General features: G+C 41.6%; 1 protein-coding gene across 4 annotated transcripts; it reads left to right on the forward strand.

Annotated features, from left to right (window-relative positions):
• Positions 1-1552: 1552 nt before the first annotated feature.
• On the forward strand, positions 1553-21214 carry LOC114665244 (receptor activity-modifying protein 1-like). 4 transcript variants are annotated; one of them, XR_007936683.1, is made up of 5 exons: positions 1553-1877; positions 1952-2049; positions 16755-16793; positions 16974-17115; positions 20700-21214. XR_007936683.1 is itself a non-coding variant. In XM_028819695.2 (4 exons), the coding sequence occupies exons 1-4, from the start codon at positions 1703-1705 to the stop codon at positions 21007-21009; spliced, it is 666 nt and encodes a 221-aa protein (XP_028675528.1). In that variant the 5' UTR covers positions 1553-1702; the 3' UTR covers positions 21010-21214. The 4 variants fall into 4 exon arrangements, 2 of the variants coding, with proteins under 2 accessions (XP_028675528.1, XP_028675529.1); XM_028819695.2 differs by lacking the exon at positions 1952-2049; XR_003718371.2 differs by lacking the exon at positions 1553-1877 and having other exon boundaries at positions 1886-2049.
• Positions 21215-21582: the final 368 nt, after the last annotated feature.

A 21582-nucleotide genomic window follows, 5' to 3' on the forward strand; every position in this document is an offset into this window, starting at 1 on the left:
TTAGATTGGATGAGAAGCATCTGTAAACTTTTAAGGGGCTTAAGGCTGGACTTTGGATGGGTCACTCCAGGACACTCGGAGACTTGTCCCAAAGCCACTCCAGCTTCGTCTTGGCTGTATCCTGAAAATTGAATCATTGCTCCAGTCCAGTCAAGTCCATATTCGGAAGAGGAAACTTAAGGGGATAAATACCCCCTCACCCCCGAAAGCAGGATTTTACTTTAGCTAAAAATTGGAAAATTTAAATCCAATTGAGCAGACCTTCCATATGCGGAAAAGAAAACTCAAGAGGACAAGCACCCCGAAAGAAAAATGGGCAGAAGATGGCTGCATGAGAGGTTTGGCAGAGCATCACCAGAGAAGACCCTCAGCACCTGGTGATGTCTATGAATCGTGGGCTTTAAGCAGTCATTGCACGTGACAAAGAACTAAATATGACAGCGGCTTTAACAGACCAGCCATTGCTGTGTCACAAACATTATGGTGCCCTGGGGGGGGTGGGGGCTGTGGGGGGGGTGGAAGGGGGGCACGTAGGAAAAGTGTGCAAATCTTCTTCAATGAAAGTCTGCAATGTGTACTTTAATCACAAAGTCATGATTGTTTAATTTGCCGGAAGCTGACGACTTGCTAATGAAACTTGTTTCATCATCTGGCTCTTCCTCACAATTATTCGTTGTTTCCAGTCTCCCCTGCCTCGAGGTCCACCTTGTTGGCCCTCTGTGCGCTATGAACCGGCCGACACGTCTCCTCTTCCTGCTTATCCATGTATGGTAGGTTTTTCTTCAAGAATCTCTCTGCATTGGATGGCGCAGTGGGTAGCGCTGCTGCCTCGCAGTTAGGAGACCCAAGTTCGGGTCCTCCTTGTCTGGAGTTTGCATGTTGTCCCCGTGTCTGCCTCCGGGTGCTCCAGTTTCCTCCCACAGTCCAAAGACATGCAGGTTAGGTGCATTGGTGATCCTAAATTGTCCCTGGTGTGTGGGTGTGTGTGTGTATGTGCCCTGCGGTGGGCTGGCACCCTGCCTGGGGTTTGTTTCCTGCCTTGCGCCCTGTGTTGGCTGGGATTGACCCTGTAGTTAGGATATAGCGGGTTGGACGATGGATGGATGGATCTCTCTGCATTTGGCAACATCCATCGCTCCCTCATTTCTGACCAGTCTCCCTGTCCCTGCCACAACCCCATAGCACAAGGCTGCCGCCACCACCACACTTCACTGTGGGGATGGAATCAGACGGGTGGTCCTCAGCAAACACAATGGTTGCAGTTCTGCCCAAAGAGTTCAATTTTTGTCACATCAGACCAGAGATCCTTCCTCTTCATGCTCATGCAGTGAGTGCGCTGGGAGGCGAGTGTGTACTAAGATATAAACTGCCAAAATCCAGGTGTGCTAAGCTTGTAGAGGTTTAGCAAAGAAGACTCACTGCTGCCAAAGGAGTCTTCCTCACAAGAAGTAGTGGAGAGCTACAAGGACCCAAGCAGTCAAAACAAAAAAACAAAAAAATCCTGTTTTTAATTTTTCTCAACCGTCCCCCCCCCATTGTTTTGCTCTTAGTTAGGGTGGGTATCATAAAAATGATAAACAGAAGCAAATTCAGTCATTGCAAAAAGAGACACTGGAGATTTGAGGAATGTAATCTTTCAAGAGGCGATTAAGACTCTTACAACTGATAAGGTGGCTCAGTTCCCCCCCCACCTCACCCCACCATGCCAAGAAGATTCCCTGAAAGAGCCGGAAGCCGACAACTTGCTAATGAAACTTGTTTCATCATCTGGTTGTTCCTCACAATTATTCATTGTCTCCAGTCTCCCTGCCTCGAGCTCCATCCTCTGTGCGCTATGAACCGGCCAACATGTCTCCTCTTCCTGCTCATCCCGTATGGTAGGTTAGCCGTTGTTTTTTTTTGTTTTGTTTTTTTTCCTCTTCTCTTTTTCTCTCTCCTTCTTTCTTCAAAGGCCAGCAGCCAAACCGTATTAAAGGCTCACATCGTCAAAACCAAGCGGCACATCAGGAGGGCGAGGCTGGCCACATAAGAGTGACATCAAGTGGCAAGGTGTGTTAAGGCAAAGAAGGGGGTTGGGTGGGGTGAGGGGGGTATGACGATGGTGATGTCGGTGGTGGGTGGGAAGGGTGGGGGTCATTTAGTGAAGTATGGAAAAAGAAAATGTCCAATTAGGTGGAAATTGGCTTCCTTTCTGATTTGGATCACGGTGCCAGCCCTCGAATGTCTCACTGGGTCATCGCGTTTCTTGTATTTTGCGACGGATTCGCTTCAGTCAGAAAGTAGCTGCAGATTATTTTGAAGGAAATATAAGATGACGAGTTTATGCCTTTTTGGTTGTAGAGTCACGTTGTCCAGCTGAAAGGTTGATAATGTAAGGATTAAATTAGAGGGGTAAATGTTCATTACATTAGAACGGGAATGTGCATACACCTACAGGTTGGCACCCTGCCCGGGGTTTGTTTCCTGCCTTGCGCCCTGTGTTGGCTGGGATTGGCTCCAGCAGACCCCCGTGACCCTGTGTTCAGATTCAGCAGGTTGGAAAATGGATGGATGGATACACCTACATTTAGACTTGCAATGTTCATTTCCGGGCTGCACGGTGGCGCAGTGGGTAGCGCTGCTGCCTCGCAGTTAGAAGACCTGGGTTCACTTCCCGGGTCCCCCCTGCGTGGAGTTTGCATGTTCTCCCCATGTCTGCATGAGTTTCCTCCCACAGTCCAAAGACATGCAGGTTAGGTGCATTGGCGATCCTAAATTGTCCCTGATGTGTGTTGTGTGTGTGCCCTGCGGTGTGCTGGCGCCCTGCCTTGCGCCCTGTGTTGGCTGGGATTGGCTCCTGCAGACCCCCGTGACCCTGTGGTTAGGATATAGCAAGTTGGATAATGGATGGATGGATGGATGGATGGAAATCTAATTAGTGTGCTGGACAAACCTCTCTGCTCACTAAGTGATGTAGTTAAAGACTCGACACAAACGTCTTCTGGAGGGACGTGTGGTCAGGTGAGTCATCATGAAAAGTAAAACAACTAATAACGATAACATAAAATAAATGTGTCCACTGGTCTGGGCGATACATTTGTTTTCTGTATCATTCCAATAATTGTGATCATTTTTATAGTCAAAATCGCCGAATTGGCACATTTCCTGTTCAACTACAGGGGAGAAACGTGAGGCGTGGCAGCGACAAGTCTCACCTCACCTCAGACTGCGCTCTCCTCACACACTGACGGGGTTGATGGCTGTCGCTGTCTCTCTGTATGTCGCCAATATAATGTGTGCAGACACGTTTATTATAAACCCTGACTTTCCACAGTCTGGCTAATATCTCTAATGAATGTGTGTGACATAGTTAGTCTTGGGGCGGCATGGTGGCGCAGTGGGTAGCACTGCTGCCTCACAGTTAGGAGGCCTCCCTGCGTGGAGTTTGCATGTTCTCCCCGTGTCTGCGTGGCTTTCCTCCCACAGTCCCAAGACATGCAGGTTAGGTGCATTGGCCATCCGAAATTGTCCCTGGTGTGTGTGCTTGGTGTGTGTGTGTGCGCCCGCTGCCCGGGGTTTTTTTTCCTGCCTTGCGCCCTGTGTTGGCTGGGATTGGCTCCAGCAGACCCCTGTGACCCTGTAGTTAGGATATAGCAGGTTGGATAATGGATGGATGGATGGATGGATGTTCATTTCCCTGTTAGGTTGTAATGCGTTAGAAAGAAGCGTTTATAAAGCTAAGCCTTCAAGATCTAGGAGGACATGTGAGAGGAAGCAGGACTGGTTTTGTTTTGATTTGGCCCTCCATGTTGCCAGCAGCTGCTGAGAATTACGGCCATTATTCTCTTCTTTTTTTTTGCCTCCATCCAGTTGTTTCGTCCCTAAAATGGATTCCATCCACCTTGGAAAAGAAGCCTTGTTACAATATCCACTGTCATAAGTGAGGCCGTCATTTCACGATAACAGGTGGTCCAGCGCATCGTTCTGTATCAGTAAAATGAGTGCAGGCAACAATTTCAAATTCTGTCGTCATTCAGTACTTACCATGCGTACAGGTTCACAAATGCAGTATTTCAAATCAGCACAACTCACGCTCTCTATTTGGGTGATATCATTTCTAATATACAACTTACCCACAATGCACAGTTTGTAGACCTGTATAAAACAAACCACAGAATCGAATAAGAATAATAAATGTTATTGTCATAAAATCACTTTAATATGTTGGAGTAATATATGGTCGCTGGACAGGGGTGTGTGGCGCTCCTGATAACTATACAAAAGGACGAAGGTCCAAGTCTTTAGAGCCCTGCTGCTTCCTGTTTATGAGACATGGACGCTATCCAGTGACCTGAGACGAAGACTGGACTCCTTCATGTGTGTCTCTTTGGAGGGTCCTTGGGTCCCGCTGGTTTGACTTTGTGTCAATTGAGCAGTTACTTCTGGATAAAAACCAAGAGTCAGGCCTTTAATGACCTCTTAGGCACGGCCATCAGCAATGTGTCTGTCTGCACAGAGAGTGTCACCTCGTCGAGAGGTTTACTTACCTCAGCAGTGACATTCATGACTCTGGTGACACTTCCTATGAAGTCAGTTGACGGATTGGGAGAGCATGGAGGGGTCATGGGGTCACTGGAAAGGGGTGTGTGGCGCTCTTGATATCTCTGCAAAAGGACGAAGGTCCAAGTCTTTATAGTCCTGGTGCTTCCTGTCTTGCTATACGGTTATATGACATGGATGCTATCCAGTGACCTGAGATGAAGACTGGACTCCTTCATGTGTGTCTCTTTGGAGGGTCCTTGGGTCCCGCTGGTTTGACTTTGTGTTGCTCAGGGAGTCCCGAATGAGGCACATGACCTGCACTGTGAGGGAGCGTCAGTTACGGCACTATGGCCATGTGGAGTGATTACCCGAGGGTGATCCAGCTCGTAAGATCCTCATTGTTGGGGACCTGAGTGGCTGGACCAGGCCAAGGGGTCACTCACATAACACCTGGCTCATTTCCAGAGGGTGGGACTGGACCGCGTGTCTGCCTGGGGGGTTGCAAACCGGGATCCCAAGTTGTTTTGTCGTGTAGTGGGTGCAGCAACGCGCTGTACCAGTGCAGGCTCCCCAACTTGACTTGACTTGACTTGGAGTGAATCCAGGGTTTGACGAGGGCACGTCACATTGTCTGGTGGAGGACGACGGGTTGCTTTTGTGATGTCGGACATTACTTGAAGTGGCACCCAATGTATGGAGTGTATTAATAATAATAATAATAATAATAATAATACAGTGGTGCCTGCGGTTCATGAACACAGTCCGCTCCTGAAGTCTGTTCGTGAACCAATTTGTTCATAGTCCAAAGCAATTTTTTCCCATAAGAATGTATTGAAATATACAGTGCATCCAGAAAGTATTCACAGCGCATCACTTTTTCCACATTTTGTTATGTTACAGCTTTATTCCAAAATGGATTAAATTCATTTTTTTCCTCAGAATTCTACACACAACACCCCATAATGACAACGTGAAAAAAGTTTACTTGAGGTTTTTGCAAATTTATTAAAAATAAAAAACCTGAGAAATCCCATGTCCATAAGTATTCACCGCCTTTGCTCAATACTTTGTCGATGCACCTTTGACAGCAATTCCATCCTCAAGTCTTGTTGAATATGATGCCACAAGCTTGGCACACCTATCCTTGGCCAGTTTCGCCCATTCCTCTTTGCAGCACCTCTCAAGCTCCATCAGGTTGGATGGGAAGCGTCGGTGCACAGCCATTTTAAGATCTCTCCAGAGATGTTCAATCAGATTCAAGTCTGGGCTCTGGCTGGGCCACTCAAGGACATTCATAGAGTTGTCCTGAAGCCACTCCTTTGATATCTTGGCTGTGTGCTTAGGGTCGTTGTCCTGCTGAAAGATGAACCGTCGCCCCAGTCTGAGGTCAAGAGCGCTCTGGAGCAGGTTTTCATCCAGGATGTCTCTGTACATTGCTGCAGTCATCTTTCCCTTTATCCTGACTAGTCTCCCAGTCCCTGCCGCTGAAAAACATCCCCACAGCATGATGCTGCCACCACCATGCTTCACTGCAGAGATGGTGCCAGGTTTCCTCCAAATGTGACGCCTGGCATTCACACCAAAGAGTTCAATCTTTGTCTCATCAGACCAGAGAATTTTCTTTCTCATGGTCTGAGGTCCTTCAGGTGCCTTTTGGCAAACTCCAGGCGGGCTGCCATGTGCCTTTAACTAAGGAGTGGCTTCCGTCTAGCCACTCTACCATACAGTCCTGATTGGTGGATTGCTGCAGAGATGGTTGTCCTTCTAGAAGGTTCTCCTCTCTCCACAGAGGACCTCTGGAGCTCTGACAGAGTGACCATCGGGTTCTTGGTCACCTCCCTGACTAAGGCCCTTCTCCCCCGATTGCTCAGTTTAGATGGCCGGCCAGCTCTACGAAGAGTCCTGGTGGTTTCGAACTTCTTCCACTTACGGATGATGGAGGCCACTGTGCTCATCAGGACCTTCAAAGCAGCAGAAATTTTTCTGTAACCTTCCCCAGATTTGTGCCTCGAGACAATCCTGTCTCAGAGGTCTACAGACAATTCCTTTGACTTCATGCTTGGTTTGTGCTCTGACATGAACTGTCAACTGTGGGACCTTCTATAGACAGGTGTGTGCCTTTCCAAATCAGGTCCAGTCAAGTGAATTTACCACAGGTGGACTCCAATGAAGCTGCAGAAACATCTCAAGGATGATCAGGGGAAACTGGATGGACCTGAGCTCAGTTTTGAGCTTCATGGCAAAGGCTGTGAATACTTATGTACATGTGCTTTCTCAGTTTTTTTATTTTTAATAAATTTGCAAAAACCTCAAGTAAACTTTTTTCACATTGTCATTATGGGGTGTTGTGTGTAGAATTCTGAGGAAAAAAAATTAATTTAATCCATTTTGGAATAAGGCTGTGACATAACGAAATGTGGAAAAAGTGATGCGCTGTGAATACTTTCCGGATGCATTGTAATTAATTGGTTCCCAAGCCCACCGAACCCAAATTTTTTCATTATTTTTTGTTTTTTTATAGTAAAAAATCTGAAAAAATAAGACATTACAGTATGAAAAAGCCTTAATGATACGAAAATAAAAACACTTAGCTCACCTTTGCAAGGGACAGTTTGGGTGTGAAGGAATGGAAGAGAGGAAGGGGGTAACGGAGGAAGCTACTGTTTATGATGCGATAGCCGACACGCAAACACCACGTTTGTGCTTCTCAATGATTTCTTTCTTCACTTGTACGGTGATTTTCCTAACCACCTTGTTCTCCTTTTCAACACCACTGTCTCTCTGCACTTTCTTAGGGACCAGGCTGAAATAGTAACAGGAGCTACCGTTCCAAAGAATGCCACATGTGTACAGTAAGAACGAGTACGCAGAGTGCTGTGCGCACGTCTGACCGCGACCCAAGACTGGGAGAGACTGGACAGGATGCTCGGCTAGTGGGGATTTTGTTCGTCAACCAAAATTTCTTCATTACCCACGGCAATATTTTTAGAAAAATGTTTGAGCGTGAACCAATTTGTTTGTGAACAGGGGCGTTACAGGCATGACGGTAATAATATATTTTATTTATACAGTGCCTTTCCCATGCTCATATTCATATTTGTGTATGTATTATTCTTAACTATAAATTTAATGATGATTATATACACCAGGAGAAGCCGTGATACGACATACATCCTACATCGATGGATTAAAGGCCAGAAGTCCACATGATCGTCATCATCAAGTTCTGAACCCTGAATACCATGAGGACTGATTCAGGTCATTGATATTAGGTAGAATGCCTAGAGGGGGTTGGGTGGTCTCCTGGCCTGGGACCCCCTGCCGATTTTATTGATTTTCTCCAGCACTAGAATGCATTCAGGATTGCGATTAGTCTTAGGGTTGCATTAATGATTTATAAAAACCTGTTACAGATCTAAATAAATAAAGCCACTATCTGGAACCTCCATGTGGTTGGTTCTTTTTTGGAGCTAAAAGTGGTTCACCTTGGGCAATAATCTGAAGAACTACACTGGCACCACAAGTTTAACAGTTTAGTGTGTGTGTGTGTTCACACTGTGGTGGGCTGTCAACTTGTCCAGGGGCTGTCTCTGATGACTTAAAATCCTACCAAACACATCAATTAAAAGCCTACTTATGATTACTTAATTATAATCAAGACGAATAAGCACAGGAGCAAATAAAACAAATGCAGTAAGCGTAAATAACAAAAAATAACAGAGCAAAAAAACCCAAAACAAATACAATTATAAAGAATTTTTTACATGATTAAAAATAAGTTTCACAAGTATCATACAATCTTGGGGATAAATAAAGTACCATTTATCTGTCAGTTATATAGTGCCTTTCACATCTATCCCTCTATGTAATATATCATGCCTTATCTACCTTATAAATTTATTTATTATAAAATGACTGTCATATCTATCTATCTATCTATCTTATAGTGCCTTTTCACATATATCTATTATAAAGTTCCTTTCCTATCTATTATATTGTGCATTTCCATCTATCTATATATCTATTATATAATGTCTTTCACATCCTGTCTATTTATTATATAGTGCCTTTTATATCTATCTATTATATAGTGCTTTTTATATTTATTTATCTATTATATAGGACCTTTCACATCTATGTTATATAGTACCTTCCATATCTATCTAACTTATAGTGCCTTTCCTATCTATTATATTGTGCCTTCCATATCTATCTATCTATCTATCTATCTATCAATCGTGCTTTTCATATCTATCTATCTATTATATTGTGCCTTCCATATCTATCTATCTATCTATCTATCAATCTATCTATCTATCGTGCTTTTCATATCTATCTATCTATTATATAGTGCCTTTCAATCCTATCTATCTATCTGTTATATAGTGCCTTTCACAGCTATCTTTTATATAGTACATTCCATATCTATCTATTATATAGTGCCTTTCACATCCTGTTTATCTATTATATAGTGCTTTTCATATTTATTTATTTATTATATAGTGCCTTTCACATCTATCTTTTATTTAGTACATTCCATATCTATCTATTATATAGTGCCTTTCACATCCTGTTTATCTGTTATGTAGTGCATTTCATATCGGTCTATGTGGCTGTCTATCTTATGAAAAACATATCGGTAACTGAACAGATCCCACCAATGAAGATACAATAAACACAAAAAGGGACCTCTATAAAAAAAGTACCAGTAAGGATAAGAATATATGCAAAATAAATGAAAAATAAACCAGACATTTTATCATTATATATGTAAAATATATCTACATAAGTGTAGTACTAGGGTGTTGTACCGTGTTAGCCATTATGAATGTAGAGAAACTAAACTAAACTAAACTAAAAAGATTACAATATGCAAGCTTTCGAGGCAACTCAGGATCTTGCCTGAAGAAGGGGCCTGAGTTGCCTCGAAAGCTTGCATACATACGTGTAAAAAAAGCTAACAGAAAATGAAAAATAAAAAAATTATATAAAAATAAATGAATTGAACAAAAGTGGAAGGCAAAACAAAAATAAAAATTATACTCAGACATGAACCGTTTACAAAAAATAAATAAGTTGGGATATAAATACAGTGCAAGACTTACATAAACAAAACAACTGTAACCAAAATTAATTCAGAAACAATAGAGCGGTAAAAAGAAGTCCAAGGTGAAGCTTTCAGATCTGCATGAAACCTTAAGGAGTGCAGCAGTTCCCACAGCGAAGCCAGCGGTCGATTCCAAAGGGTGGTCTTATGTGTATGCTAAGTGTTGTCGGATTTGCATGTTGGTCAATAACGTTTTCGGCCATCACGGTTCCCTCCTTCCGCACCAATGACCGTATTGTTGAACAAATCTTTGTGCGCGTCTCCTGCCATTGCTGCGAGGACAGGCTCCAGCTGCCTCGCCACCATGCCTTACATAAACGGTTTAAGAAAATGGATGGATGGATTTTTCCGTGAGGTTGTCCGATTGCTTCTGTATAGAGCTGTTCTTTATTTTGTGTGTTTGTTGTAACGAAAGCCACCCTTTCAGCTTCTTTCTGGGGGCCTTGTGATGCGAGCTGCCTGTCCCGTCTCAGGTGAATCAGGTTCCGCAGACGCCGTCCTAGGAGGGTCTGACGTTATCAGTTACAAGACCACGTGTGGGGACTATTTGATTGGACCAATGAGGATGCAATGCCTTACCAATATTTAAATTAATGTTTAAAACTTTAATATCAGCATTAGTGGCAGCGTCACCTTGGTCTGAGCAAGTAAAGATTAATAGACTTCAAAAAAAGGCAAGGGCTCACATCTTACCGATCTGTCCATTCAAAATATAAAAATATTATCGTTAATTAAATACCAAATATAAATATCAGCAGTTTACCAGAAAATATTTTTAATGAAATGAGAGACTGAGATAAAAAAAATAATAATAATAATCCGCAAACGTTTGCACGGTCGGAAAGAAGGCGATCTTGTTATTACCGAAGACGGTCGTTAGGTGGCAGTGTGACGTTTTGCCTTGATTTCTATTGTCTCATTCACGTAGTTGAAAATTCACATGAAAATTGCTGTTTTATAAATCTTCAAAATCCGTTTCGCTGGGGACGCCAACAAGCCGATGCACAAATAAACAACGGCTAATCACTTCCCCGACTGAAATGAGTCTAATTTCCTGAATATAACAACATGCACTTTGTAGGGTTCCGAAAAACAAGATGTTGACAGGAGGACAAAAACATCAATGACTTCTGAAGTTGCTTTTTAAGAGTGGAAAAAAAATTGAGTCTGGGTTTAAAAAAAATAATAATAATAAAACACAGATACCCATCCCTTACTTATTTGGTTGATGTCTTTATCCAAAGCGACTTACAACATTTATGATACAATTGCTTCCATTTCTTTTGTTTATCAAGTTGGAGCACAGGCAGGTGAAGTGACCTGCTCAGGGTCACACAATGGTGTCGGTAGTGGGATTTGAATCCACAACCTCAGGGTTTGAAGTCAAAAGCCTTAACCACTGCGCAACACTGCCTGCAGTAGAGGGTCACAGGGGAGCCAGAACCTTTGTTGGCTCAATTGATGGCACACTAATCTTTGCCCGGGCCCACATAGCACACACACACTGGACCAGTGTATAACTATCAGTAGCCTAAAACACATTTCTATGAGGATATGGTGCATCTCAAATGGTACACGGAAAGTTTCAGCTCAAAGTCGAATGTAATGTTTGTTGTAATCGATTGCTAAGATTTGCATTTTTACAGATTGTAATAATAGTAATAATGGCATAAGGGTGGCATGGTGGCACAGTGGGTACAGTTGAGGGCAAAAGTTTCCATTCACCTGAGCTAAAGGCTCTCAAGCTCCACATTTCCCAACTCCACACCAGTCATGTCACCACACTTTGCATGTCTCCTTTATCCCCATAAGTGGCCGTGTCAAACTAACAGCCACAAGACAGTCTGACGTCACCCGTTATTTACTAGGTCAGGCTGCCAGGGGGTCTCTCAGTCCTGCACCTCCTCACCAGTCAAACCCTTTTCCTTCAGATCTTCATTTACTTTATCCACCCACCTCTGCTTTGGCCTTCCTCTCTTTCTCTTCCCCTGGACTTCCATCCCCATCAGTCTTTTGCCCACATCTTCATCGTCTCTCCTCATCTCATGCCCATACCACTTCAACTTATTTTACTGGACTTTCTTTGATGTCACTCCCACTTCTGTTGGACCTCTGATGGTCTCATTGCTTATTTTGTCCCATTTTTGTAACTCTGCACATCCATCTCCACATTCTCGTTTCTGCCACGTCTAACTTCTTCTCCTGCACCCCCTTGACTGGCCGAGGCTCCGCTCCATCCATCACTGGTGGTCTTATCACAGTCTACAAAACCTTTTGTTATGCATTGTGTGATTCCTTGTAGATTAATTGCTTCACAGAGAACTGTTTCATTCGTTGAAGGGTTCTTTGCATACAACATTTGTTCTTTGGACTAACGTGGACAAAACCGAAATCTTTAATGTAGAGTAGGCAGCCAAGAGGAATGAAGAAGACGAGAAGTGAACTTAGTTTGAGGTATCATATGTAGTAAGAGCGCTTTTAACATCAGCATCCTACTGATATCTCCAAAAGCTGTTATCATCTCATCATGCTTATTTATGGAGACTTTTATGAATTTAAATCAACAAAGGTTCTTTCTGGAACCTTCAGAGTTCCCCAGAGACATCACAAAATTGGATATGTGGACATCCTAGAGTAGGCTGTCTACTCCCGTGAGAGATCAAGAAAAACGTGAAGTTAGCCTGTCGTATGCAGTAAGAGTCCTCTTCTAATCACAAACCCACTGACATGTCACAAGTCTGTTACCGTCTATTCGTGGCTGTTTCTTGTACCTTTAACAGATCTTAGAGAACCTTGTCACCTAAGGGTTCTATTTAGACCAGTGGCCCCCAGATTCAGTCCTGGAGACCCCCCTTGGCTGCAGGTTTTTGCTCCAGCCAACATCTGTTTCTGTATTGGACTCCTAGCCCAATTAAGTACACTTTTACTTCTCAGTTTCTCTGTTTTGGGGTCAGTGTAGAAATTACAAAAATAAATTTGATACATTTTTATTATAAAGTACTAGGCAGCTATAATGTAGCTTTGTTTTGTTTTTCACTTAACAATATTTTCATCTTGATTTTTAATTCTGCTTCCCCAGGTGTTCTCCACCTAAATAATACAATAAATGTCTGTGTGTCTGTGTATCTGTGTGTGTGTCTAAATGCTATGTCTCTGTCATTCCAACAGATGGTGCATCACAAACATTTGTATTAATACAATGCATTGTATTTGTCATTCCAACAGATGGTGCATCACAAACATTTGTACTAATAACATACATTGTATATGTCATTCCAAGAGATGGTGCATCACACTGTTTATAGTAATAACTACATTATGCTTGTCATTCCAATAGCTGGCACATCAGAACTGTTTGTAGTAATACCTACATTATATTACTCGTTCCAACAGATGGTGCATCACAAACATTTTTATTAATACAATGCATTGCATTTGTCATTCCAACTGAGGGTGCATCAAAAATTTGTAGTACTAAAATACATTGTATATGTTATTCAAACAGATGGTGCATCACAAATATTTTGTAATAATAAAATACATTGTATATGTCATTCCAAGAGATGGTGCATCACAATGTTTATAGTAATAACTACATTATGCTTGTCATTCCAACAGCTGGCATATCAGAACTGTTTGTAGTAATACCTACATTATATTACTCATTCCAACAGATGGTGCATCACAAACATTTGTATTAATAAAATGCATTGCATTTGTCATTCCAACAGAGGGTGCATCATAAATGTTTGTAGTAATAAAATATATATTTTTTGTCATTCCAACAGATGGTGCAGCACAATGTTTTACAGTAATAACATATATTTGTCATTCCAACAGCTGGCACATCACAGATGTGTTTAGTAATGAAATACAATGTATTTGCCATTCCAAGAGATGGCACATCACAAATATTTGAAGTAATAAAATACATTGTGTTTGTCATTCCAACAGAAGGCACATTAGAAATGTTTGTAGTAATAGCTACATTATATTTCTCATTTCAACAGGTGGTGCCTCACCAACATTTGTAGTAATAAAATACATTTTTTGTCATTCCAACAGATGGCACATCAGAAATGTGTGTAGTAACAACATACATTATATTTCTCATTCCAACAGATAGTGTGTCACAAACATTTGTAGTAATAAATTGCATTCTATTTTTCATTCTAACAGATGGCACATCACAAACACTAACACTGATTTGATGAATCCTACACCAAAGAGACATCTGCAATTAATTTGTCATTCCAACAGATGCTGCATGACAAAGAGTAGCACTTATTCCATTATTCACTAATTAAGGGGGTCTGACGCTGAAGTAGTTGCCCCCTTTCCTCATTCAGTGTTGTCTGTTTGGGTGTCTGCTTTGCCCGTCATTATTAGGATTCAATGAACGAAGAAAATTGCACACAAAAAGAACAGGATGATAGAAAAGCAACAAAAAAGATTTCAACATTTGAAGCTCTAGCAAAAACAGATTTCTAAATGTCTTATAAATAGAAACACCCAACTGCTGTGCTTTTGTGCTCGCAAAATGCAGAGGAAAAAAAAGATGAGCTAATTAAATGAGAGCAATTATTATCAATTAATTATTAACAAAAACACGGATTGTGAATCTGCTTGGAACAAAAACCTGCAGCCACAGTGGGTTCCCGGGACCGAGTTTGGAAATCACCATTCCGGAACATTTTTACTGCACGGATGGGTCTTTTGGGAATCAAAAATGGTTCCTTTACACCAGGGGTTTCCAACCTTCCCAAAATGCTACTTTTAAAAAATGAAAATGGCTGAGAGCTCCTCATGTTTTCTAACGTTTCTTGTCATAGTTTATTTCAACCCAAACAAACTGAATAAGTCTTGTTTTGCCTGAACATTTACAAACTGTTGGTGTCCACAACTCACATTTTGCATTAAAACATCACAAGAAATATTGAGTTCACCTGCAAGTGCATGTTGTGTGTCTGTATGCATTTTCTAGTGTATCTCACACTATTGCATTAAAACATGAAGGCTGTCAAAACAAAACAATGCAATTCCAAATACACAGATATGACTTCTTCATTTGTCATTTTGTCACATGTCACTGTGTCACTTTATTCACAGGTCCAGTGTGGGGAACAGCCCGGACACAGACAGGCGGACACCGATGGTTCAAGCACCAACACAAGTTTATTCATTATTTACAGTGAAAACACAGCACACAACACAATACTCCCCCAAAGTCCAGGCCTTCTTCCTCAATGCCTTTCCCCAGGTCAGGTCAGGTCAGGTCAGGTCCGGTCCACTCCACTCCACTGACCTCTGTCCTTCTCCACTCCCGACTCCAGCCATTGAATAGAGAGAGGCAGCCCCTTTTATATCCACCCGGACGTGCTCCAGGTGCCTCCCAATGAGCGACTGCCGGCACTCCCTGGTGTGCTCCCGGATAGGGCCAGGGCTCCTCTGTCATCTGGGCACCCCCCGGCCTCTATAGGGTTGCGCTTCTAAGCTCTGTTCCCGTGGTCCCCAAAGCCACCACGGCGGTCACCCCCTCGTGGTCTGGAGGAGGCATAATCCCTCCTCCGATCCTTCTGGGTGTCCCGGCTGGGTACCACACCCAGTCGCTTGCCACACCAGTTGCATGTGTGATGTGTTGTTTAGTTTGTCAGATGACTGGCACTGAGGTGTCTGGTGGAGTGGAGCCACTCAGGTTCACTCTTATGTAGTAGTAGTAGTAGTAGTAGAGCTTTATTGTCATCCTAACAATATACTTACAGTACACAGTGGGACGAAATATCGTTCTCCAGAGTCAAAAGGTGCAGTACACAAGATATATATATATATATATATATATATATATATATATATATATATATATATATATATATATAATTATGGAGTCATTTAAATGTTTGTCTGTCAGTCTTGTTCTGAACTTTGACTTCATGACATTCACGTCAGACTCACAGAGGTATGGAGACCCAAACAAAGCAGACATTTTCAGAGCTGCTTGGTGAAGACTCTTATAGTTATCTGGCTCTGCTGAGCTCCAGAAATGATGAGAATGCTGTTGAGATTTTAACTGCACATTATTTTGAAGGCTGTGGTGGGCTGGCGCCCTGCCCGGGGTTTGTTTCCTGCCTTGCGCCCTCTGTTGGCTGGGATTGGCTCCAGCAGACCCCCGTGACCCTGTAGTTAGGATCTAGCGGGTTGGATAATGGATGGATGGATTATTTTGAAGGTTTACTAATATATAAAATTTAAAATCCAATGTCTGTCTGTCTGTCCGCTTTTCACAAGAGAACGACTTAACGGATTTAGATCGGGTTTTTTTCTATAATTTGCTTGAACATTCCAGTTGATTCTGCGACTTCTCTCATTTCGCTATGTATCACAGTTCGCTTGCCGTACCGATTTATTGAGAAACACGCTGCGGGTCGAGGGGCGGGGCCTTCCTCACTCACGTGTCAGCTTCGGGGCGTGGGCCTTAACTCCGTTTAGCTAGCGAATGAGAGAACAATTGAATTCAACTTTGTTTGATATATAAAATAAAGTGTTACTTAGGTCTTGATGAGTCTGTGTCTGGATATTCTCTTAAGTGCATGCCACGTTGAAAAGAGAGATTGTAATTCAGATTGTGGATCGTGATTTTGTGTTAAAAGGATCGTGATATGATTTTTTGGAAAGATCACCCACCCCTAATTTGACTAATCAAGTTTTCAGATTTATGTAGGATTCATTAACCCTTTGGCGAGATACCGGTAGCGCACGAGCGACGTGTTGGAGACCCCTGCTCTATAGCATCACTCTGATCATCCACTTTGGCACCTTTTATTTTAAATTCTTCTATGACTGTGTGAGCTTCCTCCAGGAACACCAATTGTTGTCCTGTATCTCCCAAAATATGTGTCCATTAGACTAATTAACAATTCAAATTGTGTCCATGTGAGTGTGGCTGTGTGATGGACTGGCGCCCTCTCCAGGGCTGATCCCACCTTGCACCCAGTCTTTAGCGTGTTCTCATTCTTAACCTGTTGTGCAGGTGGAGAGTTTGGCTGGAATGAAATGCAGCAATCACTGCAAGCCATCGGGGATCTGCTCCAGTCACCTTCTTAACTCTAAGCCTGTTGGGTTTTTCTAGGTATACGAATATCAGCCTATGGCACAATAGAAGATGAAGGTACGTATCTCATGTACAAACATGCCTTTACTTTTATGAACTATTATAACCATTTTTTAGTAACAAATATAATAAACAGCATGGCAGTAAAATTAAAAGAGGTCCGCTGAGGATCACAGAAGAGTCTTTGAGGTGGTTATAATTATCTAATTTTAATTAAATTGTTTATTGTCTCTCTAGAATTGCATGATTACATAGACATTGGCGAGTTTGTGTGCAACGAGACAATGCTGGGTGAATACATTTTGTTTTGTTGGGTGCCCTTCCAAGTCGTCATGTCGATGATCAACACAAGCTCTTGTAACTGGAATGAGGCGATCAGGTTGGTGTCAGCTGGCTCAGTATCCCCATAAATAACAGAATATATATCTGTGTGTCTGTGTATCTGTGCGTCCGCCTGGTTACTACGTCTCTGTCATTGCAACAGATGGTGCATCACAAACATTGGTAGTAATGAAATAAATTGTATTTGTCATTCAGGCAGATGGTGAATCACAAGCATTGGTAGTACTAAAATACATTGTATTTGTCATTCCAACAGAGGGTGCATCACAAACATGAACACTGTTTTCACGAATCCCATACAAAAATGGAATATAACAGAGGCATTTGCATTGCATTTGTCCTTCCAACAGATGGCACATCACAAACACTTGTAGTAATAAAATCCATTGTATTTGTCATTCCAACAGATGGTGCATCACAAACATTAACACTGTTTTCGCAAATCCCATACCAAATGGAATATAACAGAGGCATTTGCATTGTATTTGTCATTCCAACAGCTGGCACATCACAGATGTTTTAAGTAATGAAATACAATGTATTTGTCATTCCAACAGATGGCACATCACAAACACTTGTAGTAATAAAATACTTTGTATTTGTCATTCCAAGAGATGGCACATCACAAATATGTGTAGTAATAAAATCCATTGTATTTGTCATTCCAACAGATGGTGCATCACAAATATTAACACTGTTTTCACAAATCCCATACCAAATGGAATATAACAGAGGCATTTGCATTGTATTTGTCATTCCAACAGATGGTGCATCACAAACATTAACACTGTTTTCACAAATCCCATACCAAATGGAATATAACAGAGGCATTTGCATCGTATTTGTCATTCCAACAGATGGCACATCACAAACATTAACACTGTTTTCACATATCCCATACCAAATGGAATATAACAGAGGCATTTGCATCGTATTTGTCATTCCAATAGATGGTGCATCACAAACACTTGTAGTAATAACATACATTGTATTTATCATTCCAAAAGATGGTGCATGACAAACATTAACCCTGCTTTTACGAATCCCATACCAAATGGAATTGAACAGAAACATTTGCATTGTATTTTCCATTCCAACAGAACATTTATAGTAATACAATGCATTTTATTTATCATTCCAACTGATGGCTCAGCTAGCTCATCATAAACATTTGCAATAATGTATTTTATTACGACAAATGTTTCTGATGCACCATCTGTTGGAATGACAAATGCAATGAATTTAACTATTAAATGCATTAGAAAATACATTCCAATACATAGAGCACTGCAAAAGTTAATGATGAGGTCTACGTTGATTATTTAGATTTCAACCCATCTTAGACAGGTAGCACAGCTAGATCTATAAATAAATACTTTAAAGTGGGACTGCCACGCGATTCTGAGTAAACATTTAAAAACAACAGAACTTTAGGGATGTGTGGTCCCTTGTAGAGGCATGTCCATGAAAGAGGCGGATTTAGAAACTGAATGAATATTGGAAATAGCACAAAAAATGAATGTAAGGAAAATAACAGGGGTCTTCAGTATCAGTTCTGGAGGGCCGCAGTGGCTGCAGGTTTTCATCCAATCTCTTTACTTAATTAGTGGCTAGTTTTTGATGTTAATTAACTCATTTCCTTTCATTATAATTGCCTTGTTTTTTAATTGCTGAATGTCTCCTTTCGGTCTCCTGTCAATGGTGTATAATAAGAGAATGTGAGAACTGCCAAGAGGGTGAAGACTTTTCAAAGGCACTGAATTTAAAGTCCATTGGTGCTCACAGAGGCAGCACCACCAGCCACTGCAGCACCTTGGCACTCATTACTATTATTATTATTATTATTATTATTGCACAGGAAATTTGCTTCATGTGCACTGCTCTCCTTTGTGTACACATTTCTCCAATTATACCCTCCCGGTGCCACATACCCAGAATACGAGGACAGATGGCTTATTACTAGAAAGACGTCGCAGCACTAGAGAGAGTCCAGAGTGGAGCAACTTGGCTGATTTCAGGACTGAGTGGTCTGAGCTAGGAGGAGAGATTTTCAGTTTAAACAAATGGAGATTAAGAAGGGACATGACTGAAGTTTTTAAAATTATGAAAGGAAATACTTGTGCTACCTGTCTAACACAGGTTAAAATCTACAGTAAGTAATCAACTTAAATCATGCCCTTAACGTTTGCAGAGAATCAATCTATTCGAATGTTTTTTGTAATGAATGTAGTAAAAAAAATACAGTGTACTTGTCATTCCCACAGATGGTGCATCATATAAAATGCATTACTGCAAATGCTTGCTAAGTGCCATCTTTCAGAAAGACACATGTAATGCATGTGTCTCTATTACTTGCCATTTGGAATGGAATTCATAAAAACATTGATAATGTTTATGATGCACCACCTGTTGGAATGACAAATGCAAAGTATATGTCTCTGTTATATGATGATAATGATGATTCAACTTTATTGTCATTGTACACTTACAACAAAATGTAGTTATGACATATCCCTTGGGGTCAGAGTGCAGGGTCAGCTATTGTACAGCGCTCTGGAACAACAATATGTTATTTGGAATGGGATTCGTAAAAGCACTGTTAATGTCTGTGATGCACCACCTGTTGGAATGACAAATGAAATGTATATATCTTTCTTATATGCCATTTGGCAAGTAAATCATAAATGCATTATTAATGTTTGTGATGCACCACCTGTTGGAATGACAAATGTAATGCATACTGTATATTTATTATATGCCATTTGGTTTGTAAATCGTAAAAGCATTGTTAATGTTTGTAAAGCACTTCCTGTTGGAATGACAAGTGCAATGTAAATATTGCACTATATTCTCTGTTATATGCTATTTTGGTATGGGGTTCGTAAAAGCAATGTTAATGTTAGGGATGCACCATCTGTTGGAATGACAAATGCAATGCATTTTATTGCCACAAATTAAGAATTGTTTCTTCACACAGAGAACCAAAGACACATGGAATAAGTGACCAAGTCATGTGGTGGACAGTAGGACTTTAGGGGCCTTCAAAACTCGACTCCGAAGTTATTTTGGAGGAATTAAGTGTATAGGACTGCCAAGCTTTGTTGGGCTGCATGGCCTGTCCTTGTTCAGACTGTTCTTGTGTTTTAAAAAAATATTTGTGATGCGCCATCTGTTGGAATGACAAAGACATAGCAACAGGATGGACACACAGGTACACAGACACACACACGTATCATTTTATTAAGGTGGATTAGTACAGTGGATCCCAGGTTTTGCTTTAAACTAAATTCTGCATCAAGAACATGGAGACATAGTTGGAAACTTGGTAAGATTTTGCACAAATATTAGGAAATGTTTGTTCACACTGAGGACCAAAGACACATAGAAAAAGTGACCAAGTAGTGTGGTGGAAAGCAGGACTTTGGGGACCTTCACATTTTGATGTTAATTTGGGGGTAGGATGGACAACCTTGTTGGGCTGAATTACCTGCTCTCGACCATTTTTAATTTTCACTGATCATCAAATGCTCTGATCCCCCAGGTTCAGAATTTAAACTTTTATAGACCGTTCCTCAAATGCTCCCCTCTAATACTTTTGTATGCGTCTGTCTTGTCTTTAAGGCCCTACGCCGAGCTGGTGATGTGCACAAAGGAGGTCTCCTGGGACTCTGGCTGCGATTATCCAAACCTGCTGACTGAGGAGTTCTTCCTTCAGATTCACACGGAGTACTTTTCAAACTGTTCCACTCAGGCTGTGAATCTGGAGCCCCCAGAAACTGTGGTTATGTTCCTGACCATCACATGCGTCTCTATGGTCATCTTCCTGAGTGCCTTTATAACTTGGAGGAACAGCCGAAGGAACCTCACATCAAAGGACACCATGGTGTATTTCGAATTAAAACGCTGGACGGAATCCCACTCGGTGAAGTGATTCCTCCTCGCTGGAGTGGTTGGAGCAAACCACCATGTGAACTGGACAAAGAGAAAAGACCAACTGTCAGCTTCAACTTGCAATCTTAAGAACCGCAAAAGGAAGACGCACAATTTGAAGATGGGGCAGCTTTGTAACCAGCACGCAATAGAGACATCGACCTGCAAGATGGATCAAAAAGCAACACTTTAGCTGGTTCATTAAGGGGAGAGGAGTCATTATGGCCCATATAAAGAACAGAAGTGACTATATGTAAAACTTTAAATGTGTGGGAGGGACGATCAGAGGGATAAAGCAAAATAAGAAATAAACAAAACACCTGCTGCTTTTTCTGCGTAATGTAGAATTATTACAGCCTTACACCTGTCTATCCACCATTATCGAAATGCGGGGTTAATCATGTGCACTAATGCCTTCTCTCAAATAAAACCTAACCCACTTCCTTCCGGCTACAGAGCACACCACCCCTGATGACGTCATTTCCTCCTCGTTAGATGATCCGCCTCTCCACTTCCTTCCAGCTACAGAGCACACCACACCTGATGACGTCATTTCCTCCTCATTAGATGATCC

Source organism: Erpetoichthys calabaricus, chromosome 14 (genome assembly GCF_900747795.2).
Source record: "Erpetoichthys calabaricus chromosome 14, fErpCal1.3, whole genome shotgun sequence".
Lineage (NCBI taxonomy): Eukaryota > Metazoa > Chordata > Cladistia > Polypteriformes > Polypteridae > Erpetoichthys > Erpetoichthys calabaricus.